This window comes from Megalobrama amblycephala, linkage group LG22 (genome assembly GCF_018812025.1).
Source record: "Megalobrama amblycephala isolate DHTTF-2021 linkage group LG22, ASM1881202v1, whole genome shotgun sequence".
In the NCBI taxonomy this organism is placed as follows: domain Eukaryota; kingdom Metazoa; phylum Chordata; class Actinopteri; order Cypriniformes; family Xenocyprididae; genus Megalobrama; species Megalobrama amblycephala.
Genome location: NC_063065.1, coordinates 32,121,816 through 32,146,540, shown reverse-complemented (window position 1 = coordinate 32,146,540; position 24,725 = coordinate 32,121,816). Strand labels below are relative to the sequence as shown.

The 24,725-nt window shown below is 39.1% G+C and overlaps 1 protein-coding gene across 1 annotated transcript in view; it reads left to right on the top strand.

Annotated features, from left to right (window-relative positions):
- The first annotated feature begins 873 nt into the window (after positions 1 to 873).
- The window catches only part of LOC125257750, a 41,899-nt gene continuing 18,047 nt past the window's right edge, over positions 874 to 24,725 (top strand). Inside the window, exons 1-10 of the mRNA XM_048174400.1 lie at positions 874 to 1,086; positions 7,459 to 7,630; positions 9,478 to 9,687; positions 9,790 to 9,876; positions 10,033 to 10,130; positions 10,224 to 10,421; positions 10,638 to 10,757; positions 11,390 to 11,495; positions 12,229 to 12,428; positions 24,222 to 24,581. Coding sequence (XP_048030357.1) covers positions 874 to 1,086; positions 7,459 to 7,630; positions 9,478 to 9,687; positions 9,790 to 9,876; positions 10,033 to 10,130; positions 10,224 to 10,421; positions 10,638 to 10,757; positions 11,390 to 11,495; positions 12,229 to 12,428; positions 24,222 to 24,581 — 1,764 coding nt within the window. The remainder of the gene's footprint in view (positions 1,087 to 7,458; positions 7,631 to 9,477; positions 9,688 to 9,789; positions 9,877 to 10,032; positions 10,131 to 10,223; positions 10,422 to 10,637; positions 10,758 to 11,389; positions 11,496 to 12,228; positions 12,429 to 24,221; positions 24,582 to 24,725) is intronic.

Sequence of the window (24,725 nt, the reverse complement as noted above, 5' to 3'; positions counted from 1 at the left end):
AGACACAATACATGGAAATCTACGCACAATTTTGTAACACACAAACACACACAGCAAGATCTCCAGCTCGACAGAAAAGACCAACCTCAATACCTCACTGATGAAAGGCCATATCATGGTTGGCCATCACTGAGGAAATTGGTTTGCAGTACAGGTAATGCAATACAATCAAATGCATTACATAATCAGATTACTTTTAAAACATAAATATTTTAGTTTTTTTTTTTTTTTTTTTTTTTTAAGTAATGCACATTACTTTTCAGTTTAATTAATTTGCTTAAACATTTTTTAAACTACTGAGTAGAGTAAAATTCTCTTTTCTCCATAATGTAGTAACCTGACATTCACGCGGGAACAGACAAAATGTACAAAAGTAACAAAACACATCGTTTTCAACTTTCAATAAAAAGAGTTGTACAGTAGGTAATATAACCCGTAATGTCAAGGGATCTTTTGTATGGCATGCATAGATCTAGGGGTTAGAATATAATAATAGTCTAAATGTGTTATTAAAAGAAAATGTAGGTGTGTGTTATATAGGTTTTTGTTGAGTGCAATACTGTGTTAAACACTTGCAAAAAAGAGAGAGCCTCAAAAAAAGGGCCGTAACACATTACTTTCCATAAAAATTAACATAATTAATATTGAAATGCATTATTTAAAAGTAACTTTCCCCAACACTGTTGGTTTGTGAGCATACAACACTAACATTTAAATATAAATTTCTTGGCCATCTTTCAGACTGTACGGAAATTGCTGGAGAGCAGTTGTCAGATACGACAATTCCAGCCTCCCATTCCTAGATGTGAGACGGATACAAACAAATTCCTCATCTGTAATTTCCATTTATGACATGGGAATCAGTGAAGAGGAATGGGAAATGCTACAAAAGGCTCTGGACTGGCCCGGTCCAGATCAAGAAATCACTCCGCTGGATCAGTCCACTCAACATTCTCTATTGTGGGACTCAAGGAGAGTTACAAAGTGGGAGAAAAGATCTCCGTTACCATCACAGCCAGAGACCACAACAAGAACCTGAAAAGATATGATTTCTTCAAAGCAAAACTATTCAATTCAAAGCTCAAGGTGTTTATTTTATAATATACTGTATATTATTTTCTAATTAGTTCTGGTCTGATGAATCACATTTTCTTTTACATCACGTGGATGGCCAGGTGCGTGTGCGTCGGGAACACCTGAGGAACACATGGAACCTGGATGCACTATGGGAAGAAGGCAAGCCAGCGGAGGCAGTGTGATGCTTTGGGCAATGTTCTACTGGGAAACCTTGGGTCCTGCCATCCATGTGGATGTTACTTTGACACGTATATATGACACAAATATGATCATTTGTATGTAGTAGAACAGTTAAAAACATGGTTTAGCCAGAACATACCTACATGACTATACTATAAGTTGTCCATATCCCATAAGATTGACATTTTATTTGGATAGACATAACTGATATGAATTAACATAAAATCAAATTAAATAAATAAAGATAACTCATGTTTGGTGCAAAATGTAATAAAAAAATGATGAAGAATTTAATGGTTATAGGGACCATAAAAAGGTCTTCCAGGATAAACTTTAAAGTTAAAGCCATAACCAGGGGATACAACAAAATGAATTACATCTTTAGTACTCAGCTGGAATACTGGTTGTATTTACCAGCTTCTTGTGTCACCAGAGCTGAATGAACCTAAGCTTTCTCTGTGTTTTCTGGGACTCAGCTTAGTGTCCCCTTTAGTATCTGGCCATAAGTATCACAGATGAATTGACTCGCTTTTGGTGACATCATTCTTTTCACATTTTAGAGAACTCAAACAAAAAGAGGCAAATTTTAAAACTGTGCCTAGGTGAATTTATACACCTGTGGCCATGGAAGTGATTGGAACACCTGAATTCAGTGATTTGGAGGAGTGTCCCAATACTTTTGGCAATATAGTGTAGGTCCAGATCGCACAGCCCAACAACAAAAGAAACGGCAAACATGTTACAGAACTTAGTTACAAGAGAATAAAGAATTTGCATAAGAATGGCAGAATCCCTTCAGGTATAGAGATAGAGAGTGAGCATGTTACGACCAGTTGTTGCAAGTTCTGATCGAGCTATTCTTTTGTGTGCAACAACTCAACAGTTCAGTTCTGCACAAATGGGAAACTGTTTTAAAAACAAGACTGGACTGTTTACTTGATGGGAGACTCCACCACAAGCACAGGTTAGTGCATTTCTTGGCATTACACCAAAACGACATTACTTCGAAATCAATTGTCAAAGAAAATAGACTTTTGTTTAAATAGAATGTCCTTATTATTGCAGATAAATTATCAGTGAGGTGAAAATTTGTGTTCGTAAATTAAACTCCATGCTAGAAAAGCTTGACGATGAAATGCAGAGGTATTTTGTTAATATCAAAATTGCAAACAAGGAATAAATTTATGCCACCCAGACTAGATAAAATATGAAGGGGAATAAAATTCCAAACAGAGGCTGGAAATCCATTTTGTTTACTTCTTACGTTCTCATACATGTCATTACATCACGTCTTTTTCCAAATGTTACGTCAGAACAAATTGGCTCTCACATACCTTTTGACTGATTGCAGATCAGAATCTGAACAGTTAGATGTCACTAGATTATTATGGAGAAAAAGTCAGGGCCACTATCTTTCTCAGTCATAAGTAATAAATTAATTAATAGAGACTTTTGCGTTTCCAAACAATCTAACTTTTCCAAACAATTTTTTAAATGTACGAAACAAAATCCCATATAAGGAAGGTAATCTATGTTGCTATAAAAATCTACACATGATGTATAAAATTAATCCAAGACAAATCATGTCAGATCTTTTTCCACCTTTAATGTTATTACTGAAGACTTGATTTTTTTTTTTTGTATCAGGAATTGATTGGATCATTGGACTGTTGTGGTTATTTTCTATTTTCCTTCTTACATCGTCTCAATACAAGAAATACAAGATTCTGCGGCTGCTTCTACTAGAACAAACTTGTTTGACCTTGGTTGTGTCACGCCAGGCTCCACCCTCACTTATGCTGCATACAAAAACCTAGGCTGACTTGTTGCCTTGCTGCCCTGTCAGGCAATGACTCCACAGGCAGCGTTTGCTCACTAAGGTACCTCACGAAATGATTTCGAACAGACTCCTGAGGCAGTGTAACGATTTAATGATAACAAAAGAGAGTGGGGAAAAGTTAATCAAAATGTACACTTTACACACAAACTGACCACCAACCTCAAATTTAAGATGCCATCTTTATTTTTTGAGCTCAAAAGTTAGGGAATGGAACACGTAGGATTGTGGGATATCAAAGGCAGCGAAGGATACATCTATAATGCCTTCAAAAATCAATCAGATGAAGGTGTCTCAGGAGCACGATCTTTGGATTCGGACATGCCTTGTTGCCTTCCTACCTCCTTATATATAATCTATTTTTAATCTCTATAATAAAAATGTATAATTCAGATTTTGATCTCCATATCCATTTACATATATTATATATATCTTCCAAGGGGTTTTTTCCCTCCTAGGACTTTTTTCCCAGTGTTAGCACGCTGGGTTTTTCTCCTAGGGGTTTTTTTCCACCCCTGGGAGTCAGCCGACATTGGCTTAATGTAGCACCATCTTGTATATGTTACATATTACCACGCTTGCTTGTACAGCTTATTTTTAACCACTTCTCTTTTTTCTGTGCTTCTAATATGTAAAGCTGCTTTGAAACAATTACCAATTGTAAAAAGCGCTATATAAATAAATTTGACTTGACTTGACTTATCCTGCCTGTGGAGGCAGCATTTTTCAGTTTTCGGATGCAGCCTGAAACCTAGGTAGCTGACTCGCTGCCTTATCAAGCAATGACTTGTAAGGCAGCTTTTGTGCATGAATACACCAAGCCGACGCCGATGAACTAGTGGCGACGAAAGCAGACTGTGGGTTGGCTCACGTCGGCAGTGTCTGTGTCCAAAGTTGCCCTGACACACCAAACCGATGCTCAACAGCCGATGGCCAAGTAGAACGTCCATTCTGCGCCTGCGTAAGATGAAATGCCTTTCAGTACCAGCAGGTGGCAGTAGCTGAACAGCCAATCAGAATGATCAGATGGCCCCGACGGACCGACGAGCTACGATGTTGATTCAACATGTCGAATCGGCCGAAAAAAAAAAGCTTGAAACGGATTTCGGACAGACTTCTGAGGCAGCATAAGTGTTTAATGATCTACAGCAATATAGCGTGAGCTTTGGTGAGAACTAAACAATATTTCATTACTACTGTAGTAATTTCTTGCTAGAAATTACATCAAAAATGTTAATCAAAAATGTACATTTACTCACAAACTGGCCAGCAAACGCAACTTTCAGACACCATCTTTATTTTTCTAGCTCAACTGTCACAGAATGGAAAGCTTATGGGATACCAAAGGCAGCTAAGGATACATCTATGCTGCCTTCAAAAAATCAATCAGATGAAGGTATCGCAGGAAGCAGGAAGTGAAGCTAACATTGAATTCGGACATGCCTTGATGCCTTCCTACCCTTGAAATGTGTCCGAAGAAGGCAGCATTTTCCAGTTTTTGGACGCAGCCTCAGTCACGCTGGTCACCATCTCCAGAACACTAATCATCACCAGCTGTCTCCAATCACCTCATCTCCCCAGCACCAGATAAAATGACACTCCACACACATATGCTCTTCCCTGGCTCCCTCTTGCTGCATATATTATATATACATATATGTACATACATACATACGTGTGTGTGTGTGTGTGTGTGTGTGTGTGTGTGTGTGTGTGTGTGTGTGTGTGTGTGTGTGTGTGTGTGTGTGTGTGTGTGTGTGTGTGTGTGTGTGTGTGTGTGTGTGTGTGTGTGTGTGTGTGTGTGTGTGTGTGTGTGTGTGTGTGTGTGTGTGTGTGTGTGTGTGTGTGTGTGTGTGTGTGTGTGTGTGTGTGTGTGTGTGTGTGTGTGTGTGTGTGTGTGTGTGTGTGTGTGTGTGTGTGTGTGTGTGAGTGAGTGATTAAGTGTCCTTAATATTTATTTTGTTTTGTTTTTTATTATTTGTTTCCATTTTAATGGTTGTGTATATTTCAAATGAGAAGACGCCCATCTGCCAATGTCCTGTAGTGAGAACTTGTCTTTAGTGGCTTTATAAAAAGCATGTCCAAGTGTGGCATGTTTTGATTCTTCTCCTGTGTGCATGTTGTGTGGGCAGAAAAGGTCTTTCGGCTTATATTTCCTGTCGCTTTTCCCTGGTGAGTCGCCTACTTTATTGCTCTTTTTCCAGTCGCAGATCACAGTCTAAATATGTGTTTGTTATTAAGGATATGCGTGAGTGAAGTGACGAGTGCAGGTAGCATAAAGTTACAATAGTCTAACAATCTCGCTTGTGAGGTAAGAAACTTTATTGTGGGTCATTTTCTTGGGAAGGGGGAAATCATTTGAAGTGCTTTCACTATTTGTTTTTTGTTTGTTTGTTTTTCAGGTGTGGCTTAAGAGCGCAAGCTGCTGTTTTATAGATCTGTTTTATAGGTCTGTTTCATATACCCATTTCATATTGCTGTTTCACCGTCTTGTGGTACGACTGTGTGGATGTTGCGGTTTTGAACCATTGATTTACAGAGTGTTTTTAAGATTATTCTGCCCAATTGATCTGTATGATATATTTGTATATTTTTGTATTTTGTGCAAGTATATTAAACCAACATGCTTTGTATTCTTGTTCAGTGAAGCAGCTTGGACGATTTTTAAATATTAATTGTGAATTACCTATTGTGTTTTGGCTGTCTTTGTATTTTTATTTTTATTTTGTTTTTAACAAAATTTAGTTTTATTTTGTCTTTTGTTTTTGGCTTATCACTTGCTTTAATTATTGTTATGCACCGATTTGCTGTGTGGTTTGTCCCTTCTGTTAAAGTGGATCTAATCTAGTCTCTTATTATTGTGGGTAAATAACTGGTAAACTGTAAATGTTTTTTAGAACATTTTAGAGTAAATGATTTTTGCTAAATAAATTTGTACTATTTTGGAAAGTCACGTCTCTGTCATTAATCCTATCCGAACCAGCAGGGTCCTTCATATTATTGTAATTTCTTTTGGTTTAATTCTTTTTGGGGGTTTTTTATCTTATTTTCCTGGGTGAAGAAATAACCCAGGTGGTGTAGTCGGGTTTTTCTTTTACACTTTTAGCCAAAGGTTACAATTTTGGCTAGGGATGTCCCGATCAGGTTTTTTTGCCCTTGAGTCCGAGTCATTTGATTTTGAGTATCTGCCGATACCGAGTCCCGATCCGATACTTCTATAATACATCAAAAAAAGAATAAAGAAGAGCGAAAAAAAACAGATCCAGGACGTTCCTTATTTTTTATTTAATTACAAACAGAGCACTTGTGTGAGGTAGCTTGAACAATCAAGTAATAAATAACATAAATTGTTCACTTCACTTCACTTTAGTGCAACAGTAAATATAAAAAAGGCTAACATAAAAACAAATATATTTGGTTTGATTTGGGTATGCTGCAGTCTGTGTAATAACTAAAATAATGTTTATATATCATATTTTCTGTCTAGTTTACTTTAGTTTTTTATAATACACCATACTTTAACCCAAACTGAATAATAAAAAACAAGTTTAAATGGGTAAATCTTCCATTATTATTTTTGATTCTTAATTTTCTTTTCTGTCATACTCAAATTCTTGTTAAAACACATTAGACATGCGTATTGTGTGCATTTTGAACACTTTTTGTGTGAAATTATATTTATTTTGTCCATCAAAAGTGTGTTTTCACTTTAATTACGCGTCAGCAGCGCAGCGTGTGTCTCAATCAGCTCCCTAGTTCAGTAGTCAGGGCACTGATCAGGGTATCAGCCACATTCACTTTCATTATATACTGATTCACGACCTAAAGAGCTAGGGAGCTGATTGAGACACAGGGATAGACTCTGTGCCGAGACGATCGCGGCACTGCTGCTTACGCAACGCTCCTGCCTGACGCTTTATGAGCTGCTCCTGCTGCCTGTGTGAATGCATCCGTTGGTTGACATGCACGCTGAAAAAAATATGCGCTACTCACGCGCCGCTTACGCTTGCAGTGTGAAACAGGCCTAACTCTGTGCCACCGCATCACTATAGATGTGTTAAAAATAATGAGAATATATATACATATATATCCGAGTCCTGATCGGGAGGTAACGTCCGATTCCGATCGAGTCTGAAACCACATGATCGGGCCCGATTTCCGATCACGTGATCGGATCTGGACATCCCTAATTTTGGCAGTAGTCGGCAGGATTACGTTTGGTGTGTAAAGCAGAGACGTGACTGTTTATTTTTCTCTTTTTGTGTGTGACACTAAGTTGTGTTTGTTTGATTTTTGAAACAGCAGCTAGTGCATTAGTGTATTGGTTTTTTGTACTTTCCTCTCCTTTTTTTGTTTCTATTCAGACTGTCACTATGGAGAATGAGATGCAGCAATTGCAAGACTTAGTGGCCCAACTTAAGGCTGATAACGAACGCCTGCGTCAAGAACGATTCGAGGTTCAGGCAAGTCCTGGTGTTGTACCCGCTAAGTCTAATGATAGAGGGGTAGACGTGGGCCCAAGGTCTCCCTCCAATGGTAATTCAGTAGTGACAGAAAGGTTGATTTATGTCCCTAGGGAGAGGAAATGTCCTGTTTTTAGAGGCCGCACCGGAATTCCTTTGACTGATTGGTTAGAAGAAGAAAAGACTAGTATGCATGTTCGCCACTTATCCATTATTGATAAAGCACACTATTTTGTATGACCATTTAGAAGGGGAAGCTAGGAAGGAAATAAAATTAAGGCCCAGGGAAGACCGGGAAGATCCAGAGAGAATTATTCAAAAACTTACTGAGCTGTATGGCTGCCCTGATTCATATATTGTTTTGCAGGAGAATTTCTTTTCTCGACGACAACTAGAGGGGGAGACACTTCAGGAAAAAGATGTCAAAAGTAATTAAAAATGCTCCAAATGGTATGCCTAATTCTGAGGTTCTGAGGTATGTGTTGGATTCTCCCCTTCGAAGGGAATTTAAACAGTTTGTACGCCGAAACCCTAGGGCTACTTTACTTGATGTTAGAAGAGAAGCTATTAGATGGGAACGGGAGGGCATGATGAGGGGTTCTAGGGACCATAGTTTTTCAACCTCTTCTACCCATGGGCTGCAGTATGGGGTTTATGGGTCTGCACTAATGTCTACAGGCTCTGAATTAGCTGAACTAAAACAGTTGCTTAAAAAGCAGCAAGAACAGCTTGATCAGTTAACACGTAATGCGTCTTCACTCCAGAATGTCCCAAAAAGTTCCCATCCTACTACAATACCGTTAATAGGGGTTCGGTTATCTGTAGAAGGTGCCAACAGTGTAGTTCATCATCAAGGGTTAATCCATCTCCCTCATGTCCTTCTCAGCCAGTAGTGCAAAGGTCCCAGCCCTCTGTTTCTTTTCAGGAAAACTAGAACCTTCTGTGCTATTGAGCCACAGTTCAGAAGGGTATGTGTTTGGCTCAGATGCTGTTTCTCCTGATGTAGAAAATACCCCTTATTACCTCCATGCCCCCATGTGACTGTTAGCTTGGGTGGGGTGTTAGTTCCCTGCTTGTTAGACACTGGCTCAATGGTGTCAACTGTGACCAAAGGTTTTTTTGTTTTTTTTTGAAGAACTTTGAGACTTGGGGTTTGGAAAAACTTCACTCTTGTAATTGGTTACAGCTTAAGGCTGCCAATGGCTTAGATATCCCATACATAGGCTATTTAGAGCTGGATGTCGAAGTCTTTAGTAAAGTGATTCCTAAACGTGGCGTGCTCATAGTTAAAGTTCCTCCAGGTACTACTACTGTTCTGGGCATGAATGTTATTTGAGAATGTTATATTGAATTGTTTGGACAATATGGGTTGGCCCTTTTGAAGCAGCTTTAGTGCAGCATGCCCCTAATTCTTGGCAACAAGCCCTACAGAAATGCCATCAAATTCAAGTAAATGCCCCTTTCGATTCTTCAGCCCCGAGTTCGGGTTTGAGGGGGTAGGTGTATTCGTGTACCAGGCGGCACCATGAAGTTTATTCCCACTACTTGTTCTCAGCAAAATGCTGGATTGACCATTGTGTTTGAGCCCTCTAGTGGTGGGTTGGCAGCTGGACTTATGGCTTTCCCCTGCCATTGTTAAGGTAGCTTGTGGACAGGTTTATGTTCCAGTTATCAATGTAGGGTTAGTTGATGTTAACCTTTTTGCACAAACTGTTCAGGGTACTATTAGTCCAGTAACTCTGGTGAGTTTACCCCCAGGTGTTGAAGATGTTCCATTGAGTGTGCAGACCACCATTTCTTCCCAGGTAATTACTGGTTCCCTGCAGGACAAGATAGACGCTGTTGATCTGTGTCCATTAACTTCTGAAGAACAGTGTCAAGTTAGGGTGCTGTTGTCTAAATATACTTCTGTGTTTTCAGAACATGATGGTGATTTGGGTTGTACCACTTTGATCATGCATGATATACCCTTGAGTGATGAGGTTCCCGTTTGGCAGCATTATATACACATTCCTCCCTCAGAATATGAGGCAATCAAGGCTCATATTAATCAGTTGCTGGAAACCCAAATTATAAGAGAAAGTAGCAGCCCCTATGCTACTCCCATTGTCCTGGTAAAGAAAAAGGATGGTAGCCTGTGAATGTGTGTTGATTATCGTCAATTGAACAATAAGACAAGAAAAGATTCCTTCCCATTACCAAGAATTGAGGAATCCTTGGATGCTCTTTCAGGCGCCAGGTGGTTCACTACAATGGACCTCCCTAGTAGCTACAATCAGGTCCCAGTGGCTGAGAAGGACAAGATGAAAACTGCCTTCTGTACACCTTTTGGGCTATATGAGTGGAATAGGATGGTCTTCGGCCTGTGCAATGCACCTAGCACATTTCAGAGATTGATGGAACGAATGTTTGGTTCGCAACATTTCCAATCATTGTTGCTTTATCTGGATGATGTTATAGTGTTCTCTTCCACAGTGTCTGAGCACTTGCAACGACTGGAGGTGGTCCTGAAACGTTTACAACAAAAAGGCTTAAAGGCCAAACTGGAAAAGTGTTTGTTCTTCCGGCCCGAGGTGAGCTACTTGGGGCACTTGATTTTTGAACAGGGGGTGGCGACTAACCCTAAGAAAATTGAGGTAGTTGCTAATTGGCATCCTCCTCAGCAGGTCTCAGAACTACGCTCATTTCTGGGCTTTACAAGTTATTACAGGAGGTTTGTAGAAGGTTTTGCCAAGCTGGCTGCCCCACTTCATCGCCTTGTAGCTGACCTGACTGGGGCCAAGAGGAAGAATACAGCCATGTCTTGCAAGGAGGCTTGGACAGAGGAGTGTCAGCAGAGTTTAGATACCCTGAAGCAGCAGTTGGTGAGTGCTCCCCTTGCCAGTCATCTTAGAAGTGGATGCAAGTTACAGCAGATTGGGAGCAGTCCTGTCGCAGGAACAGGAGGGCAGAGTTCAACCAGTAGCCTAAATGGACAATGACTGAGAAATTTTGTGAGTATTTACTTGGACATAAGTGTGTGGTATACACTGACAATAACCCTCTGAGTTACCTCAATACCGTTAAATTTTGTGCTTTAGAACAGAGGTGGGCTGCTCAACTTGCCGCTTTTGATTTCAGCATCAAGTATTGTTCGGGATGCAGTAATCGGAATGCTGATGCACTTTCACGACAACACCCTGCTGGGCCTGTACTGGAAGGTATGATTCCAGGAAGATCTCTGCCCGAGCCTCTCCAACAAGTTGCTTCCATCAGACCTCTGAATGAATGTGTACAAGCATCTATCACCGCTTTCCCTGGCCATACTTCTGCAGATTTGCGAGGGCTGCATGAAGCAGATGCAGTGTTGGAAGTGTTTCTGAAGTTGTGGAGAAAGGGGAAATATCCTTCAAGTGAAGAGTGGCAGGGGTTCTGAACAGATGCAGGTAGACTATTGAAACAGTGGAAACGGCTAGAGATGAAAGATGCCGTATTGTATCGCCAGTGACACCATTCCCAGGGTGGTGAGGCCTTTCTTCAGCTTTTACTCCCAGCATCTTTAAAGACTGTAGTGATGCAGCAGCTTCATGATGAGCATGGTCATCATACAACAGAGCTGGTCCGACAAATATTTTGGCCAGGAATGTCTGATGATGTTAAGCGATGGTGCCAACAATGTGAAAGCTATACTGTTGCTAAGGATGTCTTCCCTCAAATCCAGACATATATGGGCCATTTGTTAGCTTCAAGACCTAACCAAATTCTGGCTATTGATTTTACATTGATTGAGCCATCACAGAATGGAATGGAGAATATTCTTGTCCCGACTGATGTGTTTTCCAAATACACCCAGGCGGTGCCAACTCGTGACCAGAGAGCATCTACGGTGGCAAAGGTGTTGGTTAATGAGTGGTTCATTCCTAGTCGCATCCACTCAGACCAGGGAAGGAACTTCGTAAGTATCCTTATTCATTAGTTGTGTGAGTTGTATGGCATTGAACAGAGCCAGACCACTCCAGCCCATCCTACTGGAAATGGTCAATGCGAGCGATTTAATCGCACCCTGCACAATTTACTGCACACTTACCCTCTTGTAAGAAGAAAAGCTGGGCTGCATATCTCCCTCAAGTGGTTTTTTCCTATAATACTACCCCACATCAGTCTACAAACCAATCTCCATATTTCTTAATGTTCGGACAAGATCCACAATTGCCCGTTGACTTTCTCTTGGGTAGAATTGAGGCTCCCACTCAAGGTAGTGTTCATGACTGGATTTATGACCATCAGGCTATACGTCAAGTGGCCTAGAAGTGCTAGAAGTACACATGAAAGCTGCAGCGGACCGTAGAAAAGAGCGACATGATCGGTGAGTACAGGATGACCCTCTAAGTCAAGGTCAGTTAGTGTATTTGCGGGACCATTGTGTGCAAGCCCTGGCAAAGATTCAAGATTGCTGGAGTTCTGTGGTTTACAAAGTGCTGCGAGCCCCTAGACCTGGTGGGTCTGCATACACCATTGCCCCCGTTGATGATTTGGAAAAAGTTAGACATGTGCATTGTACTCTGTTAAGAGCTCAACCATCTGGGCAAAATTTAGCAGAGACTTCAAACTCCCTTTCAGAATCTGATCAAGCCTCCATGGAATCTGGAGAAGATCTATTGAATGACGATATGTGTTTCCTGGTGTCATCAGAGCAAGAAATTTCCCCTCCGGTTATAGTACCAATTGTTGTTCAATCACCTCCGCCTCCTTCTACTCATGCTCCGTCCCTGCCTCGAGGCCCTGAGGGTATCTCCATGTCATCTAGTAGTGTCCCTGATCTTGAGCCTCCTCTAGTCCATGATTCCTCGCCTAGTGATCCTTCAGTGGCATCAGAGGGCATACTTCCTACTGTAAGAGCACCGTTAAGTCGGACTACCCGAAAAACTGCAGGCTACCATTCCAATGTCCATCACTTGCCAGAGACAATGGGGGGTAGAGGGGGTATTGTGAACTCTCAGATAACTGTAACTAACAGTGTTTCCACTTTCTTTAGGCCTTGGAGTTAATGTTGTTGGGTCTACGAATTTAAAACTAGGAGGTAGAATATGACCAGTTAAGTGTCCTTAATAGTTATTTTTATTTTTTATTATTTGTTTCCATTTTAATGGTTGTGTATATTTCAAATAGGAAGACACACCCACTGGTGTGGAGCTGCGTCCTGACATTGAGCACACATGTGCAATCACTGAGCTGTGTTAGTGGCTTTATAAAAAGCATGTCCAAGTGTGGTGTTTTGATTCTTCTCCTGTGTGCATGTTGTGTGGGCAGAAAAGGTCTTTCGGCTTATATTTCCTGTCGCTTTCCCCTGGTTACAATAGTCTAACAATCTCGCTTGTGAGGTAAGAAACTTTATTGTGGGTTCTTTTTTGGGGAGGCGGAAATCATTTGAATTGCTTTCACTATTTGTTTTTTGTTTGTTTGTTTTTCAGGTGCGGCTTAGGAGTGCAAGCTGCTGATTTATAGATCTGTTTTATAGGTCTGTTTTATAGGTCTGTTTCATAGAATTGTTTCATATTGCTGTTTCACCGTCTTGTGGTACGACTGTGTGGACGTGGCGGTTTTGAACAGCTGATTTAGATAGTGTTTTTAAGATAGTGTTTTATTCTGCCCAATTGATTTGTACAATATATTTGAGTAAGCATTTAGACATTTTTGTCTTTTGTGCAAATATTTAAACTAATATGCTTTCTTATTCTTGTTATTCTTATTCAGTGAAGCAGCTTGCGTGATTTTTGAAGGGGTAAAGAACTGCGTTGTTTTATTGTTTTATAATGTTTCCTGGGGGTCACTTATAATGTTATTATGCTTTTTACATCCAAAATTGTCATAATTTAGAAATACAAGGCATTTTTCCTACCCTGATTTTAGGCCTCTTATTTGAACGCTCTGTTTTAAGGGGCGTGCCTGCTGTGAGACTTCAGTGTAAACACCCTCTGCTGTGATTGGCTAACATCTTTTCATTTAAAATAGCCAAGTATTACTCTCTCTTTTAGTGCATTTTTACTATTACAGCTCTCAAGGTTAACTAATCGTTGACATTCTATATTCGTTAACATTCTATAACTCTAATCGTCAAACATTGTAGTCGATCACAGACATGTTGTTGAGCATGAAAGCAGTGATCTTGTCGCTGCAACTCAATTTCTGTACACTAACAAATGCTTTCATCTTCACTAACAGTGCAAACGCGATATAATTAAGAGATCCGTTGAATAAAATGGGAGTTTTTGTGCGTGTCCACAGCTCGGTCACTGATAAGCTCGCTCTGTTTGATTGACCGCTTCAGCGTGCGCTGCTCCAACGATTACAAAGGGAGCTTTCTTTGATCGCTTTCTTTATATAATTGAATCACTGTTTAAATAACATAGTATTTTTATCCTACTAAGAGACAAGTTGATCGCAAGTTGACATTTAGTCACGGGTTTGATTTACTGACACATAGACAAAAAAAAATGTGACTGTACATGAATCATTAATATCAGATCAGGATTAGAATTAACACAGTTACTCACATGTTGCATTACTGTTGATTCCAGTGACTGCACAATATTTTGTAATCCTCAACGGCATGTTTATTACTTGGTAGTTTGATCCGGTTTAGCACCACGTAGGCCTATGTTATTTATTACAAGTTATGCGCGAATTGGTGGGCGGGGCTAAACAGGCAGGGATGAAGTAGGCGTTGATCTTCTTCTGCGGAGGCGGTGCTTGCTGCCCTTTGACGTCAAAGATCCCCACTTTGAAAAACCTGTCGTTTGCTAGATCTGGTGTCAATAAAAGCTTTTATTGGACTAACAAGGACGTTTTCAGTTCTGAAACTTACAGGATTAAGTTTTGATTGAAGTTTCAGGAAAAATTTGATTTCTCAGTTAATCACCCCTTTAAATATTAATTGTGAATTACCTATTGTGTTTTGGCTGTTTTTGTATTTTTTTTTTTTCTATTTCTTTTGATTGTACAAGTGCCTGTTACCATATATATATATATATATATATATATATATATATATATATATATATATATATATATATATATATATATCTACATGTGATTATCTGATGAGTTGTGAGGCTTAACAGAAGGGGAGAGAATATTTGTCTTTTTTGGTCTTGTCTTTTGTTTTTGGTGTATCACTTATTTTAATTATTGTTATGCACTAATTTGCTGTGTGGATCTAATCTAGTCTCTTATTAACTGTGGGTAAATAACTGGTAAACTGTAAATGTTTTTTAGAACATTTTAGTGTAAATGATTTTTGTGAAATAAATTTGTACTATTTTGGAAAGTCACGTCTCTGTCTTTAATCCCATCCAAACCAGCAGGGTCCTCATATTATTGTAATTATATATAAAATATCTTATTTTCCTGAGTGAAGTAATAACCTAGGTGGTGTAGTCGGGTTTTTCTTTTAACACTTTTAGCCAAAGGTTACACACACACACACATATATATATATATATATATATATATATATACCAAAATTATTGGGATACCCCTCCAAATCATTTAATTCAGGTATTCCAATCACTTCTGTGGCCACATGTGCATGTAAAGGCAGATGTCCCAAAATGTTTGCCAATATAGTGTTTATATGCCACATTTACACTCTGTCGCTTTCTTGCTCTTTTTTGGTGTTTTTTGTTGTTGTTTTTTTTTTTGCTAAAAATGAAAGAATGCTGAATTTTGTTGTTCCCATAGCAAGAAAATCTTCACTATTTGACAAACAGTCAATGTTGTTCCAGTGTTCAAATCAAATCAAACAAAGCTAAACTATGTAAACTGTGAGTGTCACGTAATTTGTGGGACCGCCTCATTTAACAACAGTGTGGCCAGTTTACCAGGACATTGGTTTGAAGTCATGTGAATGTACTTCTTTCACAAGCGACATAAAACTATTAGGAGAACACAGACATAGCCATGATCATACCATCCACAAAGAAATCAAATCCACCAGGTAATTAGTAATTCATAAACATGATTACATTTGTCATATTATGGATCAAAATGGTTTCATGTTTTGATGGATTTTGAAATTGATCATTTGTGTATTTTTAGATTGCAGGTTAAGACATATCATATTACTACTGGCATGTTTTCTTTGGACATCATGTCTGGTAAGTTCATAAGAAAATGTATACATTAAAAAAATCAGACTTTAACATAATAATTAAATGAATAAGCATTTTATTTATACCTGACAAGAATGCATTTTAAATGTCAATTCAAATCATAAATCTGAATTAAGATATTTGAATTTAGCAAACAAACAAAAAAAATTGTGTAACTTAAATGTCAGGTTTTAGCAGGAATCAATGGACTTTTATGCTTGACATTTATTTTTAATAAGTTGTCAGAACACATTGTGGTGGACTTGTTTTGACTCTTGAATAAAAATATGGCTGAAAAAGGAAAGACCAAGGAAGAAATAAATATAATTTCCTCTTTTTGTCATTTCAACTCAAAATGCAGTTAAATACTTATTATTTCCTTATTATGATGTAATTTATATAGAGTCGTCAAGCGTTCAACTGCTTGAGCCGTAATAAGCTCTTGTAGTGGATATAAATATCCAACAATCGTGAAAACACTGATTAGAGCACGGTAACTTTAAGATCGACAGTTTAAGACATTAAATTTTAGAAACACATAATACAAGACACTTTCTTTTAAAATCTACAAGAGACTTTATTTATTCTAACACAAACTAATCTAACACAAACACACACACACATTCATACGTTGCAGTAAGAAAGGAAATGAGAGAGAGAAAGAGGTTTTTTTTTTAAGAGAGAGAGAGTGATATGATGAACAGGGTTCTTAGCAAAATATGCACTTCAAAGATCTGACCTGAACGAACCATGAATCATTCATTTAAATGCACCAGTTCAGTTTTTTAGAATGTGGAGGTACTTGCTTGAGTCGACTTTAAATGTGAATTTCCCTCGTCGGTGTGCAGAGAAGGGTTTTCCAAGTCGATGATTTGTCGCAGGGTCTTAAAGGTCCAGATTGTGTTTGGTAAAACCCAATCACGTTTGAGCTTGCTGAAAAAATGAAAGGAAGTCTCTTTGTCACTGGAGTTAAAGTTGAAGCGGCAAAAGTCGTTGGTTGAACTTTGCGGAAAAACTTAGAACATGAGACTTTCAGCGGAGAAGAAAATTAAGTAAACGAAAAGCAAAGTGAGTTTAAGTTGGATGGCTTGAATGAGCTGCTTGTCTGTTTTTCTCGTTACTCCATGGTTACTCGTTTTTCTGCTTACTCTGGTCACTGCTGACTGGTTCTTTCTTCTAGTTCTGGTTCATTCTGGTTCTCTGTCTTGTGATTATTTAAACTTAGGTGTTTGTCACACCTCTGACAGGAGTTTTGGCCAATCAGATATCATCCTGTTTCAAAAGGGCTTTTCTCTGCCCCTAATCATACATAGGTGTTACCTCCCGTCTCTGCTTTAGCAGAGAGTACCATTTTAAACATAATTTCTATTAAATGGAACATGATACATTTTAAACAGATTTCATTCAAGCCAGGATTTAGAAAAGAGGAAAAGAATTAAATCCATTCCAAATAAGGCATACTTTCAGTCAGTCATTCAAGAGTTATCACATTTACATGAATTGTGGGTGTTCTAAAGCAAAACTGGTTACAGGTAGTATTTGTGGACACATGATGTAAAATGTATGCAGTTAAAATATGTTTGATAAGTCCATTTAAAATAGTTTGGAACAATTTTGATGCAGTTTAGAATGGTCTTTGTTGGTTTTTCTGTGAAGTTCGGTCCCTCAGAGAAACAAAAGGGGCCTGCATTGTTTCTCTGTTTCTTTTGATCTGGTGATCAAAGATTCTTTATCTTCTTGGATGGCCATTTGGTTTGTCACTTCTCCTGCTGTCAGGAAGCATGGGGGTTATAAAAGTAATTAACGTTGGTTTTCTCTGTAGATGAGCTGGAGCCGGAACCTCGATTCTGAATTAGAATTATGTTTTGAAAGAATCATCTGAATGATTCATTTGTCTGGTTCGTCCATGGTTCCTACATCATCTTTATTCCGTTGTATGATCTCATAATCAGAATTACCTCCTGACAAAAATAATGGACCTGTGATTTACTGAGAGTCCATTATCTGTTACTAATGCTGCTTCCGAAATCGAATACTACTCTACTATATAGTACGCAAAAAACAGTATGCGAACAGAGTAGTATGTCCGAATTCATAGTATTCGAAAAACAGTAGGCGAAGAATACCCGGATGACTTACTACTTCAGCGAACAGTACGCGATTTCGGACGCAGCCTAAGTTGATTGAGCTTGTCAAAAAATGTCATATCAACCAACTGCATTCTCACAAGAAGAGTATCCACAAGTTTCCTACGCCCCATGAGGCCTTGCATCAAAAGTGGGAGTGTCTTCCAGTTCGAAGTAAACAACCAGGATGTGACACTCGTTCATTCAACAGTTGACAGTCATTCAAGATTTAGCGATCCAAACTTGCAAACATTTGGTCTTTACTTAAAGACTTAAGATTCCAACATCAATATTTGAACAATGTTTTACAATTAAAAAAAATGTTACAGTAACATTAATTTATTAATTTGTGTCAGGAGTGCACATCAATCACGCTGAATCTAACGGATATTTATATTCGCATAAAAAGAGAACACATACCTATTCATTTGCACCTGCTTCCATTTATTTACAATCACAAAAATGCACAAAACAACTCCATTAAGGCTTTTAAATCCAAAGGCTTACACATTTAGAAATACATATTGATAATATATCATATGTTACATTTCTGAGCATTTCTATTAATTTACCTCGAAATTATGCTATGATTGCAATCCGAGGACATTTGAGCGATCTCTCCCGTCTCTCTATAGTGTTCTTTCAGCCAGAGCAACAGAGGAAGCTCATGAGAGGAAAAAAGAAGTTATGAGTTATACGAGTTAACCAAGTGTGTGACAGATATGTGGATGGATTAGTCCAGTATCAACAAAGGAACAGGGAAGAGACAGATTAAACACTAAACCAAATAAATGCACGATTATAATCATACATGAGTTATGTCTAGAAGTTTTTCTCTGTGGCAGAGTACGGCAATGCCATTGCTATTTGCAAATCATGTTCAGCAAGGACTCCAAGAGGAGGGAAAAAGGCGTCAAGTTTTAACACAACAAATCCTTATATCTCACTTGAAAGGTCGTCATCACGACGAAAGCTGTATTAAAAGACTATGAGGCAGCCACGGCAGCAGCTACTAGCACCAAGCCTAAAACAAGGAGCGTCGATGTCCCCATTCAGCAGCCATTTGAGAATTGTAAAAGTTTTCCAGAGACAGCGAAAAGGTTAAAGCCATCAACGACAAAGTAATGCAATATATAGCCCTTGATGACCAATCTTTTTCCGTGGTAGAGGATCCCAGTTTTTGCAGGTTAGTAGAGCATTTGGAGCCACATTACACCCTTCCGAGCCGCCGCTTGTTCTCTGAATGTTTCCCTCCCTGCCTTGTACGATTTGGTCTCCACACACATTTATAAACTGATCAACAAGAGTGGACTAAACATAAGTTTCACCACGGACATTTGGACATCTAACGTTAGTCCGGTCATTATGCTTTGTTTAACGGCTATTTTAACATGCTAAAAGTCTTGCTGCATGCACAGGAGTGCTCCGGATCACATACAGGGACAATGATGTGCCAAGCTTTTGAAACCATGTTTGAACAGTGGAATATTACAAAAGACACTTGCAAGGAAATACCTGTCAGCCCCTTGTACCAGCATAGACAGTGAACGTTTGTTTTCTGCTGCTGCATATGTTATGGATGAAAAAAGAAACCGAACTGGGTGTGAGAAGGCAGAGATGCAGAAGAATCTCCCACTATTGTCCTCACATAAATATAAAAGACAATAGACATTAAACAGAGACAAGTGAAAAGATATGTACTTTGGAGGAGAGTAAGAGTGCAGTTGAGTAGTGCAAATTGGAAATCACTTTAAGTTTATATTTATTTTATGTTAAACTATATAATTTTAGAGAAACCTCAGCTATGCCCTATGTACTTTTAAGGATGCACTTTATTTTTGTTGAGGATGCCATTTTGTTTTTCTTTTTTTTTGGTTGAGAAATGTGATTCCATTTTATGCATTTGAAAAACATGTGACTTAAAGTCTATACCTTCCTCATCACTCATTTATTTAATTAAACTATATAATTTCAGAAAAATCTCAACTATGCCCTATGCTCTTTTGTTGAGGATACACTTTTGTTTTTCATTTTGTTTCAAGGTTTACAAATGTCAATGCATTTTATTTATTATGTATTTGAAAAACATGTGACTTAAAGTCTATGTACCTATATACTGTGAACCTCCTCATGCACAAAAGGTTGAATAAATGCATGTCTTTATGCATGAAATACTTAAATATAAATTTGTTGTTAATGACTTATGTGCAGATAAACCATAGTTCTGTCATAGTTCTATTAAACCCTTTCTGTTACTAAGTATTGTGGTGGTACACAAAAAAATAAAAACATTTGAAGAGTCAGGACTGATGTTTGCTATTATAGTTAGGCCAGAGCTGCTAAAATATCAGTTTCATCAGGGCATCTTAGATTTTCTATTCTCCTGGGTACACAAACTGCAAATTATATGAAAATTATAATATAAAAATATAAACTTATTGGTTATCGGTATCGGAAAATCGGTCATGAGAAGGACTTAATTATCAGTTATTGGTATAGGTTTAGCTTTTTCATATCGTGGATCCCTAGATATTATTAACATATAAATGTACTAAACTGAAATATTGTCCCTGAGCACCATTACAGCATCTCTCATAAAGGTTTGCAACTTTACAAAGTAAACGATCCAAAAAACACCAGCCTCTTCGCTGATTAACACACAAAATACAATTGGTATATTGCTTCCGCCGCCTCACCGGAAGTTGTACCCACATTCTTTTTTTACAGTAGCGCCCCCCCGGAAACAGGTGGATAAAGACAACACTTTCTGCCTGAATTGCGTAGTGTAATGTAGAGGTCTGCATTACCGCAGGCACTGATCTGGGGCCGTATTCACAAAACATTAAGGCTAAAAGTCGCTCCTAACTTGCAGATTTAGGAGAAACTCTTAAAGTGTGTAAAGCAATATTGAAATATGTGTTCTGAGTTAAATAGGTGTTATTATACAATATACATAAACAAAAGATTCACATTAGAGGGTTTCAAAATTTAGTAAAGTTACTTTGGACTACCTACTAATTATAACATAAGCACACACGGCAACTTACACTAATTGGTGGGTACGTTCTGCCAACTGTGGCACTAGATGTCATATACCTGTTGGTGGGGAACTGGTGGCTGGGGAACTTGTGGGTGGGGTACCTGTGGGTGGGTTTACAGGCCTGCTAGGGCCGTCTATGGACTCTGAACTGCCATGGTCACCAATGGCTCCTGAATTGCCAGGGCTGTCCACGGCACCTGACCCGCCGTGGCTTCCTGACCCGCCGTGGCTTCCCGACACTCCTGACCTGCCGTGGCCACCTGAACCACCTGACCTGCCGTGGCCGCCCGAGCCACCTGACCTGGGGCCGTGCTCAGTGGCTCTAGTGTGTCATCTACCGCTATTATAGTGTTAGGGGCAGGGCCATGCTCGGTGGCTCCAGTGCATCATCGAGTCCCTGTTTTAGCTCTGAAAAAATCCTGAATACAGAATTGGTGAAAAACTGTTTAATGGTCTAACTCCACAATTCAGTACTACACAGTTCACAGTCTTTGTAATATGTTTCACCAATACATTTGTAACATTTATAATGCGTTTAGAGTGTCGGTCCTAATACGTTTTGCTAATTTATTTCACAAAGCATTTTAGTGCTAAAACTAGCTCCTAAACCCATTAAAATTAGGAGTAGTCAAGTAGCCAAATCAGAAACAATCCTAAAAATGGTTGTTGCCGGCAATCTACCTCAGCAATCGAGCCTTGGGTGATGAGCCATTTCTTCATGAATGCAATAAATATTTCTATTTATGGATTTTAATCTGCAATGACATAACATAAAGGTTCATTTATGTACAAGCAAAATGTAGGCTATTGAATGATGGAGAATAAAACATTGAGGTCAAGTTGAAAATAATATCCTATTATCAGCAATGATAGTCCTGGGCACAGCTCAGATGACCTGAGTTTGAATTCCGGCTCGTGGTCCCTTTTCCAATCCTGTCCCCCCCTCTATCCCACTTGATTTCCTGTCTACTCACTGTCCTAACATAATAAAAAGGCAAAAACACCAAAAATAAACCATTGAAAATAAATAAATAAAAAAGAAAATAATCGGATTACCTGTGGCCGTTGCTTTCACAAGTTAACACTTAAAATTATCGTATTTGGCATGCTGTCCGAGGGGATTGAGGGTAGGCTACTGAGTAGGCTACTCCTCCGTATACCCAGCTGTAATAGGAACCAGCCAAGTGAGGAGTCAGGGTGGCGGAGGGATGCAGAAAACTGTCTAGGTAGGTGAGTCAGCTGTGTATATATATCAGGCATAACATTATGACCACCTTCCTAATATTGTGTTGGTGCCAAAACAGCCCTGACCCGTCGAGGCATGGACTCCTCTAGACCCCTGAAGGTGTGCTTTGGTATCTGCACCAAGATGTTAGCAGCAGATGCTTTAAATCCTGTAAGTTGTGAGGTGGAGCCTCCATGGATCGGACTTGTTTGTTCAGCACATCCCACAGATGCTCGATTGGATTGAGATCTGGGGAATTTGGAGGCCAAGTCAACACCTCAAACTCGTTGTTGTGCTCCTCAAACCATTCCTGTACCATTTCTGCTTTGTGGCAGGAGCATTATCCTGCTGAAACAAGCCACAGCCACCAGGGAATACCGTTTCCATGAAAGGGTGTACATGGACTGCAGCAATGCTTAGGTAGGTGGTACATGTCAAAGTAACATCCACATGGATGGCAGGACCCAAGGTTTCCCAGCAGAACATTGACCAAAGCATCACACTGCCTCCACCGGGTTGCCTTCTTCCCATAGTGCATCCTGGTGCCATGTGTTCCCCAGGTAAGAGACGAACACACACCCGGCCATTCACCTGATGTAAAAGAAAACGTGATTCATCAGACTAGGCCACCTTCTTCCATTGCTCCGTGGTCCAGTTCTGATGCTCACGTGTCCACTGTTGGCTCTTTCGGCGGTGGACAGGGGTCAGCATGGGCACCCTGACTGGTCTGCAGCTATGCAGCTCCATACGCAACAAACTGATGCACTGTGTATTCTGACACCTTTCTATCAGAACCAGCATTAACTTCTAGAGCAATTTGAGCTACAGTAGCTCATCTGTTGGATCAGACCACATGGGCCAGCCTTCGCTCCCCACATGCATCAGTGAGCCTTGGCCATGACCCTGTCGCCGGTTCACCACTGTTCCTTCCTTGGACCACTTTTGATAGATATTGACCACTGCAGACCGGGAACACCCCACAAGAGCTGCAGTTTTGTAGATGCTCTGACCCAGTCATCTAGCCATCACAATTTGGCCCTTGTCAAACTTGCTCAAATCCTTATGCTTGCCCATTTTTCCTGCTTCTAACATATCAACTTTGAGGACAAAAAGTTCACTTGCTGCCTAATATATCCACCCTCTAACAGGTGCTGTGATGAAGAGATAATCAGTGTTATTCACTTCACCTGTCAGTGCTTATAATGTTATGCCTGATCGGTGTATATATACTCCTCCCTAGCTTTGTTTTTAAAACATAATTTGTTGCTTAAATTCTGTAATCTCTTGAGATGCAGACATGTAAGAGGCTGAAATTTATGCCAGCTGAACATATAGGCCCGGTTTCACAGACAGGGCTTGGCCTAAGCCAGGATTAGGCCTTAGTTCAATTAGGGTATTTAAGTAGCTTTTATAAAAGTTCACTATACATAATCATTACATGTGTACATTTTGAGACAAAACAATGGCATTGACATATTTTAAAATATGTCAGTACAGGTTGATTTCAGTTAAAACAGCTCAAACATGCATTTTAGTCTAGGACTAGCGTAAGCATTGTCTGTGTCTTGTCTTGATACTTTAATTATTGACATTTAGTCTACATTTTAAAATCTTTATTTGAATATGACATTATTATTTTAAAATCTTTATTTGAATATGGAAATATGATACCTCGTTCAACAATATTTCTATGAATAAATCACTGACTGAGACTCTTCCCCATCAGCCAATCAGTTAGTAAGCATGTTGACATCATCCATAGCAATGAGGTCAACCCCACTCTTTCTCTTAGCTTAAGACTTTTCTCTATTCCATTTCTCTATTCCTCTTTTCTCTAATTGGTGGAAGTATTTTTTAGTAGTGGGGAAGTGAGTTTAATGTCTCAGTTCCCTTCGATATTCCCTATTGACTTGTTGTGTAAAGACAACTCTTTACTTGATGCTTTTGAATCCATGACATTGGTGTTGTTAATGTCATTCTTTCCTGTTTAAGCTATTATAATAGGACCCATTCACACTTGTGCATGATTTCACCAACCGCCAAGAGATCCACATAACATATTATCCAGAAAGTATCTACAATGAACATGTTACATATAGAAGAAACATGGAGTTTGGTGTGATTGATATCCTGTCCTCTCTCAGGCTCTATGGGGATTGAATGGTGGGATCCAAATAAGACTGTTTCAGCCACCCAGACCTAAACCAGTTCCTCGAAATAATAATTATTCATCCACAATATCTGCTCTTGACATGGGAATCAGTGAAGAGGAGTGGGAAAGGCTACAGAAGGCTCTGGACTGGCCCGGTCCAGATCAAGAAATCACTCAGCTGAATCAGAGCACAAGTCCAGTCCACTCAACATTCTCTATTGTGGGACTCAAGGAGAGTTACAAAGTGGGAGAAAAGATCTCCGTTACCATCACAGCCAGAGACCACAACAAGAACCTGAAAAGATATGGAGGAGATTTCTTCAAAGCAAAACTATTCAATTCAAAGCTCAAGGTGTGTTTATTTTATAACGTACTGTATATTATTTTATAATCAATTTTTATACAAAAAAGTACATTGACATTTGTCATATTTATTTTGATTTGCCTGTTAATTGGTTTATTTATAATATTATTACTAATACATATTATGTTTAGG